At 47.3% G+C, this 12,370-nt stretch overlaps 1 protein-coding gene across 9 annotated transcripts; it reads left to right on the plus strand.

Annotated features, from left to right (window-relative positions):
- The first annotated feature begins 284 nt into the window (after window positions 1-284).
- On the plus strand, window positions 285-9,317 carry TMEM14B (transmembrane protein 14B). Of its 9 annotated transcripts, none has more exons than XM_033216208.1 (7): window positions 312-427; window positions 1,484-1,635; window positions 1,750-1,826; window positions 2,134-2,210; window positions 3,416-3,517; window positions 7,479-7,569; window positions 8,814-9,317. In XM_033216208.1, exons 2-7 carry the CDS (start codon window positions 1,576-1,578, stop codon window positions 8,863-8,865), a joined length of 459 nt encoding a protein of 152 aa, XP_033072099.1. In that variant the 5' UTR covers window positions 312-427; window positions 1,484-1,575; the 3' UTR covers window positions 8,866-9,317. The 9 variants fall into 9 exon arrangements, with proteins under 9 accessions (XP_033072095.1, XP_033072094.1, XP_033072093.1 ...); XM_033216210.1 differs by having other exon boundaries at window positions 318-444; XM_033216207.1 differs by lacking the exon at window positions 1,484-1,635 and adding an exon at window positions 1,284-1,441 and having other exon boundaries at window positions 346-427; window positions 1,677-1,826.
- The last annotated feature ends 3,053 nt before the right edge of the window (window positions 9,318-12,370 follow it).

Below are 12,370 nucleotides of genomic sequence, written 5' to 3' on the forward strand. Positions count from 1 at the left end.
ACATGGTCCAGCTTGTGCAAGACCCAATTCCAGCTCCGGGTTTCCGGCTTTTGGCCACACAGGATTGGACCTGGTACTGGAGCTGGTCGGCCCTGCAGGTGCTGGGCCTGGGGACTGAGGAAGCACAGAGATTCCCCGCCCCGTTCCCCGCCTTCGGCACTCGCGGCGAGGCACCGTCCCACTCCCCGCCCCCGGGATGCAGGGCGCGTGAGGCTATTCGGCAGCTCAAGCCCCGCCCCCGCCGTCTCCATTCTCTGCTCACCCCTCTCCCAGGACACTGCGCAGGCGACACGATGCCCCGCCTTTCTCCGCGCCCTGCCGCGCCCCAGGGACGCAGCGCGCTCGCAACCGCGTTTCCGGCGCGAGCTGGCTGCTGTGCCTCGCGGCTTGTGCGCGCTTGTGGACGGCGTGGGCCTGCGGGAGATCGGTGCGGCTCCTTGGGGAGTATGGTTATTATTTCTGCCACTTTTAACTTTTAGGGATTATTTAGGAGTTTCACGGCCGTCTGCTTTTCGTCTTGCCAATTCAGCCGGGCCTGTAGGCCGTGTGGTCAGTGCTTTTCTCCTTCGGTATTTTCTGCTTGTCTTGAAAGAGGCTGTGGATGGGCGGAGTCCCCGAGCTCCTGAGGCAAAGGCTTACCCATGTAGCATAGTGTTGCCTCGTTTCCTGGTGGTTTTGTTGCTCCATCTCTTTAAAAGCCTCCCTTACTCAGTGCCTCCTCGAGTTAAGAAGTGTGGGCAAGATCCCAAGCCTTCTGCCCTTCCCCGTTTTATGGGAGCTTAATTCTTTCTTTCTTTCTTTTTTTTTTTTTTTGTCCTTGAGGGTCTCACTCTGTCGCCCAGCCTGGAGTGCAGTAGCCTGAATATGTGTCATTGCAGCCTCTGCCTCCTGGGCTCAAGCCATCCTCCCACCTCAGCCTCCCAAGTAGCTGGGATTACAGGTGCACGCCACCATGCCCGATATATTTTTTTTTTTTTGTATTTTTTAATAGAATATGGGTTTCACCATGTTGGCCAAGCTGTTCTCGAACTCCTAACCTCAGGTGATCCGCCTGCCTGGGCCTCCCAAAGTACTGGGATTACAGGCGTGAGCCACCTTGCCTGGCCTAATTCTTTAAACAGAATAAACGGGGTATGCATTGCTTTCCATCTTGTTAGGCTCACTGCATACAGGATACTTTTCTGTAACAAAATACGAGCTGTTTTTCCAAGGTTGCAATGTCACCTGTGATTTTGACTTGAGTTTTCGTATATTTTACCCCCCTCTTCTGCCCTCCTACCAAGAACTGTGAGTTGGATGCGGAAGTTTCTAAAAAACTTGAGTATTGAAATTGGCTGTTGCAGCAGGGAGGAAAAGCAACACCCCTGCCTCCCCCCGAAAGAGACATGAAAGTAGTTGGATTAAGGGCACGGGAGTATTTGCTTTCTGATTTAGTGATAACGTGAGTACTTGATGAAATGGCTAACACATTCCCTGATTATAGAGTTGGTCAGTGGATCTTGCTGAGTTTCCTGTGGGCCTATGTGAAATGATCGGCATCTGTTCAGCGTTACTATGTGCTAAGCACCTTTGCATATGCCATCCGTTGAATGCTCACAACAGCCCCAGGAAATTGGTACCAGTGTTATCCTCGTGGTACATGAAGGATACTGAGACTTAGGTTGCGTAACTTGCGGGTTGGACACACTTCTTTCGGACTGCTGGAGAGCTGTGCTTTTAACCACCTCTGATCCAGCTTGTTTTCCCCAGATTCTTGTTCTCTTTTCTGGACTGAGAAGAGAAGAATGGAGAAGAGCCCCTTCCCATTGTGAGTGGACAGTAAATGGGTATGGAGTAGCCAGGAGCTTCTGGAAACCAGAGTTCCTTTCCTCAGCTGAAAAGAACCCTAAGAGTAGACTGCCTGGGATTGCGTGGGGGATGGGAGGATCACTGGACCTGTGGGCCAGAGACTTGGGTTTGAGTCCCAGCTCTGGCTTTGCTGAGATGTGTGACTCTCAGAAAGTCATCCAACCTCTGTGGGCCTTATTTTCAGTGATAGAACCTGTGGGGAATGATTACCTTTTAGTCTCATCCTATACAATATGGTTTGTTTTTAAAGCCAGGTTAGCACTGACTTCTCTCTTGTGTTTTCAGAGTGCCTTTGCATTGGTTTGGCTTTGGCTACACAGCACTGGTTGTTTCTGGTGGGATCGTTGGCTATGTAAAAACAGGTATGGTTTTGTTGTTACTTAGCCTCTGAACATCTTCACGTTGTTCCAGTGAAATGTGAGTGCCCGGGTCCCTGAGAAGCAAGCTCGTTTGAGTCAGGTTTGCTGTAGGACCCCAAGTGGAGTGCAGGCTTCCTTGTCAGTGTTGCAGCTCCTGCACTTGCCTTCTGGTTATCTGGTGAAGCTGAGCCGGGCCTCTTGTGGAATGACTTGTTTTTGCCTCTTTATCTAAAGATAGGCAGGGGTGGTTGTAGTTTGTTATTATCATTGACTACCGTGCATCAGCCACGACCCCCAAGTGCCATCTCTGGGCTCAGGTAGGAGGAAACCTCTGGTCTACACAGACTGGTATTTTGAAGTCTCCTCGTTAGGCCAGGCAGGGGTGTGTGAGTGGCTGTGCTTGTTTCTGCCCCCTAGTCCTTGCCTGCATTCCCACCCCAGCCCCCACACCAGAATTCTTATTGTCCTGATCTTCTATTTTTTTTAACCACCTGGCCCTATTTCCCTTTCCTTTTGTGATATGCTGGAGGTCCTGCCTGTACACAGTTCCAGCCCTTCATAGTTAATCAGTCCTGTTTAGAAAGAAGGCCTAGCCACTAGCCATAGTTTCGGCCGGGCGCGGTGGCTCAAGCCTGTAATCCCAGCACTTTGGGAGGCCGAGACGGGCGGATCACGAGGTCAGGAGATCGAGACCATCCTGGCTAATATGCTGAAACCCCGTCTCTACTAAAAATACAAAAACTAGCCGGGCGAGGTGGCGGGCGCCTGTAGTCCCAGCTACTCGGGAGGCTGAGGCAGGAGAATGGCGTAAACCCGGGAGGCGGAGCTTGCAGTGAGCTGAGATCCAGCCACTGCACTCCAATCCGGGCGACAGAGCGAGACTCCGCCTCAAAAAAAAAAAAAAGAAAGAAAGAAGGCCTAGCCACTAGCCATAGTTCCATCTAAGGAGGGAAGATGGCCTTCTTTCCTTTCCTTAGATGGAAGTGCCCTGCCTGTTAGAGGAGAGAAAAATGGGGTGGGAAGACCCTGACTTCTCTGAGAAGATAGCACACTCCCCGAAACATCTTCCTGCTTGAGTCCACCTTGGCTATGAGCCGTGTTGAGAATTCTCTGTGCTGTCCTCCTTTGTAGGGATGGGGGTCTGGTGGATTCCGTGAGTGAAATAAGTGCCAGACATTACAATGCAAGCTGTGTTTGCTTTCCTCTAGGCAGGGTGCCGGCCCTGGCTGCAGGGCTGCTCTTCGGCAGCCTAGCCGGCCTGGGTTCTTACCAGCTGTCTCAGGATCCAAGGAACGTTTGGCTTTTCCTAGGTATGTCTGCTTCAGCGGCTCCTTAGGGCAGTCGTGTATCTGCAGTACTCTTTGCCAAAAGACCCTGGTTTGGTGGGATGGAGCGAGTTCTTCACACTTAATTTACTACAGTTTCACTGCTTCTCCAAGTCCAAGTCCTCAGAAAGTTTGAAAATAGGAGAAGGGTGGCGAAAATTGTCCTGGTTCCTGTTTATCATTTATGTAGAGAATATGGAAAGATTTCCATACCTCATGAATTGTGTGACTCTCAGAAAATCATCCATCCTCTGTGGGCCTTATTTTCAGTGTTTACGTAGTAGAATTAGCATCAAACTTGTATTACCTGTATTTACCCAGTAAAATTAGCATTAAACTTGTGTAAGACAAATATGTGTCAATCGTTGAGGTTTTCCGCTGAAAACCATTGGCCTCAGCATCACTAAAATATCACACATCTGGGTTAGGTTTGCATCCACGTTGCATTTTTCCCGTTTGAAAATCACCTCTTTAGCAGTCAGCTAAATAAATATATAAGACATAGGCCATGCCTTCAAGGAGCTTTCAGCTGACTTCACTGGGGAAGTAAGACATGAGCATAGAAGCAGGACTGGAAATGTACCCTGTGAGCGGCATGGACAGTGAGTGGGGTGGGGGACTGAGGAGTCCTACTTATCAGGGTGGCTTTCAGCACATTTCTGTGGGGCTCCACCTATGTGTCAGACGCTGCTAGCAGTGTGGGTTCCTCACTGTCTCCACAAACCCCGGGTGAGAATGAGTGCCATGTGGCAGGGAGAAGCCTTGTGATCTGTACACCATCAGCCGGGGTTGGGAAGGGAGGTCAGTGATGGCTCATGGGGTGTGCTGGGGAAGGAGGTGCGTCCAGGTCCCCACTCAGCCTAACAGCTCCCTCCCTCATGCTCCAAAATGACTTTGAGCCTGCTTTTTCCCTTTCTCTGATCCTGCTCCACTCAGCAAATGACCTCATGCCTATTGTAGAGAAAAAACAGCAGCCATCAGGTGGGGATTCCCTGGAACCTTTAATCTCCAAGCTTCACCTCGTCCTGTTTTCCCTCCTGTCCAACACCAGTGTCCTCCTCTGGGCTTTGGGTGTCTTCTCCCTGACCTTCTCCAGACCTTTACACCGGCAAGGATCCTGTCTTGTATTTACAGTCCTCCTTTTAGGTGGATCCCACCATTGATATTCAGATGTGCTTGTCTCTTTCCTCTTCATAAACTTCATTTTTTTTTTTTTTTTTGAGACAGAATCTCACTGTGTTGCCCAGGCTGGAGTGCAGTGGCGCGGTCTTGGCTCACTGCAACCTCCGCCTCTTGGGTTCGAGCGATTCTCCCGCTTCAGCCTTCTAGGTAGCTGGGATTACAGGCACCTCCCACCACGTCAGGCTAATTTTTGTATTTTTAGCAGATACAGGGTTTCGCCATGTTGTCCTGGCTGGTCTGGAACTCCTGACCTCAGGTGATCTGCCCACCTTGGCCTCCCAAAGTGCTGGGATTACAGCTGTGAGGCACCATGCCCAGCCAAGAGGGCAAGAGGGAGGGAGTGGGAGGCCGGAAGCCTACAGCACCTGCTATTTCCCCCAAGGTGGGGTGGTATTCTCCCATCCAAGTACCATGCAGGACCGACTTTGCTTAGCTTCTGGGAGCAGACAAGATCGAGCATGTTCAGGGTGGTATGGCGGTAGACCAAAAACTTCTTAAAGATCATTTATGCAGCTGGGCGCGGTGGCTCACACCTGTAATCCCAGCAGTTAGGGAGACCAAGGCAGGCGGATCACCTGAGGTCGGGAGTTCGAGACCAGTCTGACCAACATGGAGAAACCCCCGTCTCTACTAAAAATACAAAATTAGCCTGGCGTGGTGGCTGGCACCTGTAATCCCAGCTACTCGGGAGGCTGAGACAGGAGAATCGCTTGAACCTGGGAGGTGGAGGTTGCAGTGAGCCGAGATGAAGTCACTGTACTCCAGCCTGGGCAACAGGAGCAAAACTCCGTTTCAAAAAAGAAAAAGATCATTTATGCTTCCTCTCCCATCCCACATGATCAGCCCATCTCAGTCTCTGTTTCTATCCCTGTGTTTGTGGAACAGCTCTCCCTGAGGCTGCCAGTGACCTGTGTTTGTACAAAATCCAATCTACATTTTTCAGTCCTCATTTTACTTGGCCATTTAGCAGTTCTCAGCGTGGTTGACCAATCATTTTCCATTCTCCTGGTTTCCCTTTTTATCCTCTCAGTCTCTATTGGCAACTCATTTTCCTTTTTGGCCACTAGACATTGAAGTTCTTCAGGCTCTTTTTGTCTACTCACTTGACAGTTTTTAAGTATCATCAAAGCCTATGCCTTTAGTTTCCACCAATACACAAATGACACAAATTTGTTTCTCCTCCAGGCTGAATTCTCATGTATTCATTTGCCCACTTTCCTTCAGATGTCTCCGGGAATCTGTACGGACCTAACCTCATGGCCACACACTCCTCCTGTCTACTGTTCTCCATCCATTCGGGTCTTGATTGCTCTCTTTCCCCTCCACCGCCCCCTTTCTGACTAATCCATCAGCAGGTCTTCTCGACACTATCTCCAGCCCTTATCCTGGGTTGTCCTCTTTTTCATCTGCACAACCATCATCTTAGTCCCAGTTATCCCCCCTTTCTTACCTGCATTCCCAAGGACGTTCCTTAGCTGGTATCCCCATGTACCCTCTAGTTTCCGTGAAGTTTGTTCTGTATGGTACAGCTAGAACTATGCTTTCAAAATGCAACTCTGGACCGGGTGCAGTGGCTGACGCCTGTAGTCCTAGCACTTTGGGAGGCTAAGGCAGGAGGACTGCCTGAACTCAGGAGTTTCAGACCACCCTGGGCGACATGATGAAACCCCGTCTCTACTAAAATTAAAAAAAAATTAGCTGGGCACGGTGCCAGGTGCCTGTAGTCTCAGCTACTTGGGAGGCTGAGACTTGAGGATTGATTGAACTGGGGAGGTAGAGGTTGTAGTGAGCTGAGATCATGCCACTGCACTCCAGCCTGTGTTGCAGAGTGAGACTGTCTCAAAAAATAATAATAATAATGCAACTCTGTTGATGCATCCTTCTGCTTAGTAGCCTTTAATAGCTTCTCATTGCTCTTATGATGAAAACCCAATCTCTAGTATGGCCTTCAAGGCTCCATGTGGCCTGGCCCCTCTTACTTGCAGACTACATCTTGACTTCTGTGCCACACTGCCCATTTAGGGTGAATGTGCCATGCTCCCTGTCAACCACTGGGCCTCTGCATGTACTGTCCCCTCTGCCTTTCTGGAAAGGGCATTCTCATCCTTCAGCTTATTAACTCCTGTAATTTCAGATCTCAGCCAGTCTTCACTTCCTTGACTAAAAGCCTTGCTTGATCTCCCTGAATAGGTTGATCCCGTGTTGAGCTTTTTTGTGTAGCATCGATTATACCTGAAGCACAAATTGTTTTTCTTTGTGTGATTGTTTAAAGTCTGTCCCATCAGACCTGAAGCACTGTAAAAGGGCAAAGACAGTTACGATTACCTTTTTATTCTCCAGGACCTAGCACAGCGCTTGACATGTAGTAGGTGCTTTGACAGTTACCCAGTGGGAATTGCGTGCAGGGTAGAGGAAATAGCGTCTGCAGGGCGTGAGAAACAGCAGCATTTTGGAGAAAACTAACGCATTGATGGCTAAAGGGGGGGGTTTGCAGAAGATGAGTGGTAAGAGATGAGGCTGGAAGGGCAGGCAGGGCCGAGGCTGGAAGGGCAGGCAGGGCCCAGGCTGTGAAGGGCCCTGTTTGGCCAATATTGGTACTTGGACCCATAGGATGTGGGCACCAGTAATCTCCCCCCACTTGGAGAAGGAGGAATAAGCATAGGGTGCGGTGTGAGCCTTGAGAGATGGGTGGGGCTTGGCCCACTTCTGATTCCCCTGCGTAGAAGATGTAATGAGTTTTGACCCTTCTTTGTATCTTTTTCAGCTGCTACATCTGTTACTTTTGTTGGTGTTTTGGGATTGAGATCCTACTACTATGGAAAAGTCATGCCTGTAGGTTTAATTGCAGGTGCCAGGTACTTTTATTTGTTACTCTTCTTTACCATGTAGAATTCAGTTTATTCCCCAGGATACTTTATGCATTCAGAACCTTACTTGTTTCAGGATATCTGATGCTATGCATCAGCTGACATTTGATTTATACACTAATAGGAGATGCTTCAAAAACAATGGTTGATTGAATGTCACAATGACATGAGTATATCCATTCACTGTCTAGATGGCTTTCTTCTCTGGTCCTAGCTCCTCCCTATATGGTGGCAGAAGTTTTAGTGCAAAGCTATGACTGCAACCTTTTGTGTGACTTGCGGGGAATGTGTAGGGGTCCCATATTTCTTAGATGTGTAGGTGTCTTTTATAGAAAATTTTGCTAAAAGGGAATTTTGATTGAATCCTGTTTTCTAATTTTGATTATAATATGTAAACCAAATTGTGGTTTTTAAAAAATTTAGTTGTAGGCCAGGCACAGTGGCTCACACCTGTAATCCCAGCACTGTGAGAGGCCGTGGTGGGAGTATCACTTGAGGTCAGGAGTTCGAGACTAGCCTGTCCAACATGGTGAAACCCCTCTCTATGAAAAATACAAAAATTAGCTGGGTGCAGTGGTGCATGCTTGTAATCCCAGCTACTCGGGAGGTCGAGGCAGGAGACTCACTTGAACTGGTGAGGCGGAGGTTGCAGTCAGTTGAAATCGTGCCGCTGCACTCCAACCTGGGCAACAGGGTGAGTGAGACTCCGTCTCAAAAAAAAAGAAAAAAAAAATCAGTTGTTAAGTATGATAAAGACGTGCTGAAGGCAGGGGAATTTTAACAAACCTGTTTTGGAGAAAGATTACATACTCTACTCTCATCATAGTTGCGATGCTGCCGGTGTAATATTTTATACCTGAAGCAAAAGAGTCATTGTGGAGCAAAGTCTAGAGCAGTAAACTGAGAGGCTGGAGATTTGACCATTAATCAGATCCGTGATGGTGGGGCGGCCTTGCTCTCTCTTGCCTCCATTTCTTCATCTCTTCAAATTATTGGCAGTTGGATTAGGATCCAGCTCATGTGTGCTATTTTAAGACCTCAGTATGAGACTGTCCCTTGGCTTGCGTTTCCTCTGGTTCCTCCAGGGATGGAAATTTTACCTCTGACCACTCTTGCCTTAGTACCTCCTCCCCCACGCAGTTGTGAGGAACGTGCAGAGTTTAGTTCCTTAAAAACATAGTTGCCTGTTCTGTCCTTTACCTGACGTTTTCTATCTTGTTTCTTTTAAACAGTTTGCTGATGGCCGCCAAAGTTGGAGTTCGTATGTTGATGACATCTGATTAGCAGAAGTCATGTTCCAGCTTGAACTCATGAAGGATTAAAAATCTGCATCTTCCACTGTTTTCAATGTATTAAGAGAACTAAGTGCAGCATTTTTGCATCTGACATTTTACCTAAAAAAAAAAGACACCAACCTTGGCGGAGGGGTGGAAAATCAGTTGTTACCATTGTAACCCTACAGAGGTTATAATGAGGATGTAACATGAGCATGTGGAGACCCTCATAGAGCTCGATTCTTGTGTATCGATGTTATCTCTTCTTTCTGTATCTATAGGTAAATCTCAAGGGTAAAATGTTAGGTGTTGACATTGAGAACCCTGAAACCCCATTCCGTGCTCTGAGGAACAGTGTGAAAAAATAGAGTATCTGTTCTTTTGCTCATCTTAGACCACAGACTGACTTTGAAATTATGTTAAGTGAAATATCATTGAAAATAAAGTTTACTATAAATAATATTTCCTATGGTGTCTTCATTGCCAGAGCTGGTCTAGTTCATAGAATGACATGGTGCTAGCCACAGGATATAGCAACTTGAAAGTATTTTGTTGATATTTAGAAATTACCTATTTTGAGAAATTTAAGGCCCAAGGAAAGTTATTTGATTGTACATTGTATTGAAGCTTGTTTCAAAATGATCTCTGAGGATTTTTTTTGTTTTTTAAGAGACAGGGACTTTTTCTGTCACCTAGCCTGGAGTACAGTGGTACGACTATATCTCACTGTAACCTCAAACTCTTGGGTTCAGTCCTCCCACCTTAGCCTCCTGAATAGCTGGTACTACTGGTGCATACCACCTCACTAACTTATTTTATTTTTTTGTAGAGATGCGGTCTTGCTCTGTTGCCCAGGCTGGTATCAAACTCCTGGCCTCAAGCGATCCTCTCTCCTTAGCCTCCCAAAGTGGTGGCGTAATGAGCATGAGCCACTGTACCTGGCCACTGAGGATTTCTAAGATTAGGACTGTGTAGCAAAAAAAGAAGAAAAAAATGTGTTTTTTTTTGTTGTTGTTAATTAGTTCATACATAATTGTGAAACTAGAAGACCCATCTAGAGCTTGAATCGCCTAATTTGGTCTCTACATCGGACACATTTACTGGATACTGGTACGTTTTTAGTTTATTCATGTTTCAACATGAAGAATTAATCTGGTGCCCCTTGCTTTAGTTTTCATTCCATTTGAAAAGGTAAGGAGCTGGGCGCAGTGGCTCACACCTGTAATCCCAACACGTTGGGAGGCCGAGGTGGGTGGATTACAAGGTCAGGAGTTTGAGACCAGCCTGGCCAACATGGTGAAACCCTGTCTCCACTAAAACTTCAAAAATTAGCTGGGTGTGGTGGCATGCGCCTGTAATCCCAGCTACTCAGGAGGCTGAGGCAGGAGAATTGCTTGAACCTGGGAGGCAGTGGTTGCAGCGAGCTGAGATCGTGCCACTGCACTCCAACCTGGGCGACAGAGTGAGACTCTTGTCTCAAAAAAAAAAAAAAGATACTTGCTACCGATTTCCCCTAACTGATACTGGTTGAGTTTAGAGTATAGTTCAGACACTTTATGTATTTGCCTAAGCCCCTTGATGGTGGTCCTAGTTTTCCATCCTTTTTTATAGGACTCTGGACAATTGAGGGCACTTGTGTTGCAGTGGTAGAGGCATCAGAAGGCCATAGACCATCCAAAGCTACCAGCCTCCCAGGCTTCCATAGCTAAGAGTTTGAAGCACAGTGTTGGCCCTGTTTTCATCTATCATGGAGTGTTTCCAAAGGGCACACATTTTTGCCACCTTCAGTCCTAGAGGAGCACCTGAATCCTGAATGACAAGGTTCCCTGAAGGTGGGAGTTAGTTTAGGTGCCAAGTAGATCCCTGTGTGACTATTTGGTCCTCAGCAATCAGCCTAGAAAATTCTGAGGCAGCCCGCAGATGAGAGGCAGGAGGTCTTCATAGCCCTTGCCAAATCCCCTTGTCCCTGCTTCTCTGCAAAGGTCCCGGAGTATTTACTGCCTAAGGGTTGCGCTGGGTCCTAGCAGTGCAAGGAACAAGCCATGGTGCTTGCTCTTCTGGAGTCTAGTGGAGGAGGCGGACGTCTAAACAAAGGCAGTACAGAAATAAGTGTATAATGGAGGTAGATCTCTATGACTGTGGGGGCACACGGAGGGGAGTGGGCATTTCTGTTTAGGGAGTCAAGGTAGGCTTCACAAAGAAACCAATAGTTAAACTGAGCCTTGTCAGTTGATTCATGAGTCAGTTGACATGAACTCCTTTTGTGAGTTGTCTATGAGGAATTCATAGGTAAGGAAGGGCAAATGTCTCGGATAGAGGGAACAATACATACAGTGCCTCAAAGGCATGAAACTGTGTAGCACAGCTGGGTTCAACCTTTCCTTAGGGATCTAATTTTTTTTTTTTTTTTTTTTTTTTGAGATGGAGTATGGCTCTTGTTGCCCAAGCTGGAGTGCAGTGATGCGATGTCAGCTCATTGCAACCTCCACCTACCGGGTTCAAGCGATTCTGCCTCATCCTCCTGAGTAGCTGGGATTACAGGTGTGCACCACCATACCCGGCTTTTTTGTATTTTTAGTAGAGATGGGGTTTCACCATGTTGGCCAGGCTGGTCTTGAACTCCTGACCTCAGGTGATCCACCCGCCTTGCCTCCCAAAGTGCTGGAATTACAGGCGTGAGCCACCGCTCCGGGCCAAGATCTAATTCTTTATAATGGCTTTTAAGTTGTACGGATGTTTACTATTTAGTTTACCATTCCCCTACTGATAAAAATATGTCTTGTTTAATGTCTTTGATAGCCGGGAGCAGTGGCTCACGCCTGTAATCCCAACACTTTTGGGAGGCCGAGGTGGGCAGATCGCCTGAGGCGTTTGATATTACAAAGGATGGTGTACCAAGAAATACCCTCATGGAAATCCCCATGAACATGTGCAAAGGAATCTGTAGGTTACATTCCTCAATGCTGAGTCAGAGCATCTCAGCATTTAAAACTGTGATTGCCCTCAGAAGAAAATGCACCAGTTTACCCTCCCACTAGCGGTGGCTAACTGTGGAATTGAACTTTTTAAAAATCTTTGACACGTTAAGCTGAAAGTCTGCAAACTTATTCTGTAAAGGACCAGATAGCATTTTAGGCTTCGCAGCCCATCTGCGTCCCAGCTGCTCACCTCTGCCTTTGTAGAATGAAAGCAGCCATAGCCAATTGGTAAATGAGTGTAACTGTTCCAATAAAACTGTACGTATGGGCCCTGAAATCTAGATTTCATATGATTTCTACATATCACAAAATAGTAGTCTTATATTGATTTTTTTCAACCATTTCTAAATGCAAATCCATTCTTAGCTTGCTGTCTGCACAAAAACAGGCAATGGACTAGAATTGGCTCGCTGACCATAGTCATGCCTGTAAGAGTTAAAGAAAGAAGAAACATGAAACGCGGCTTTGCAGTCAGAGACAGGTTTTCTTTAGTTAAAACCTGAGAGGCCTCCCAGCCGATTTCAGTTAGGAGCACTA

The sequence above is a fragment of the Trachypithecus francoisi genome, unplaced genomic scaffold, assembly GCF_009764315.1.
Source record: "Trachypithecus francoisi isolate TF-2019V2 unplaced genomic scaffold, Tfra_2.0 Lachesis_group10, whole genome shotgun sequence".
NCBI classification, from domain to species: Eukaryota; Metazoa; Chordata; class Mammalia; order Primates; family Cercopithecidae; genus Trachypithecus; species Trachypithecus francoisi.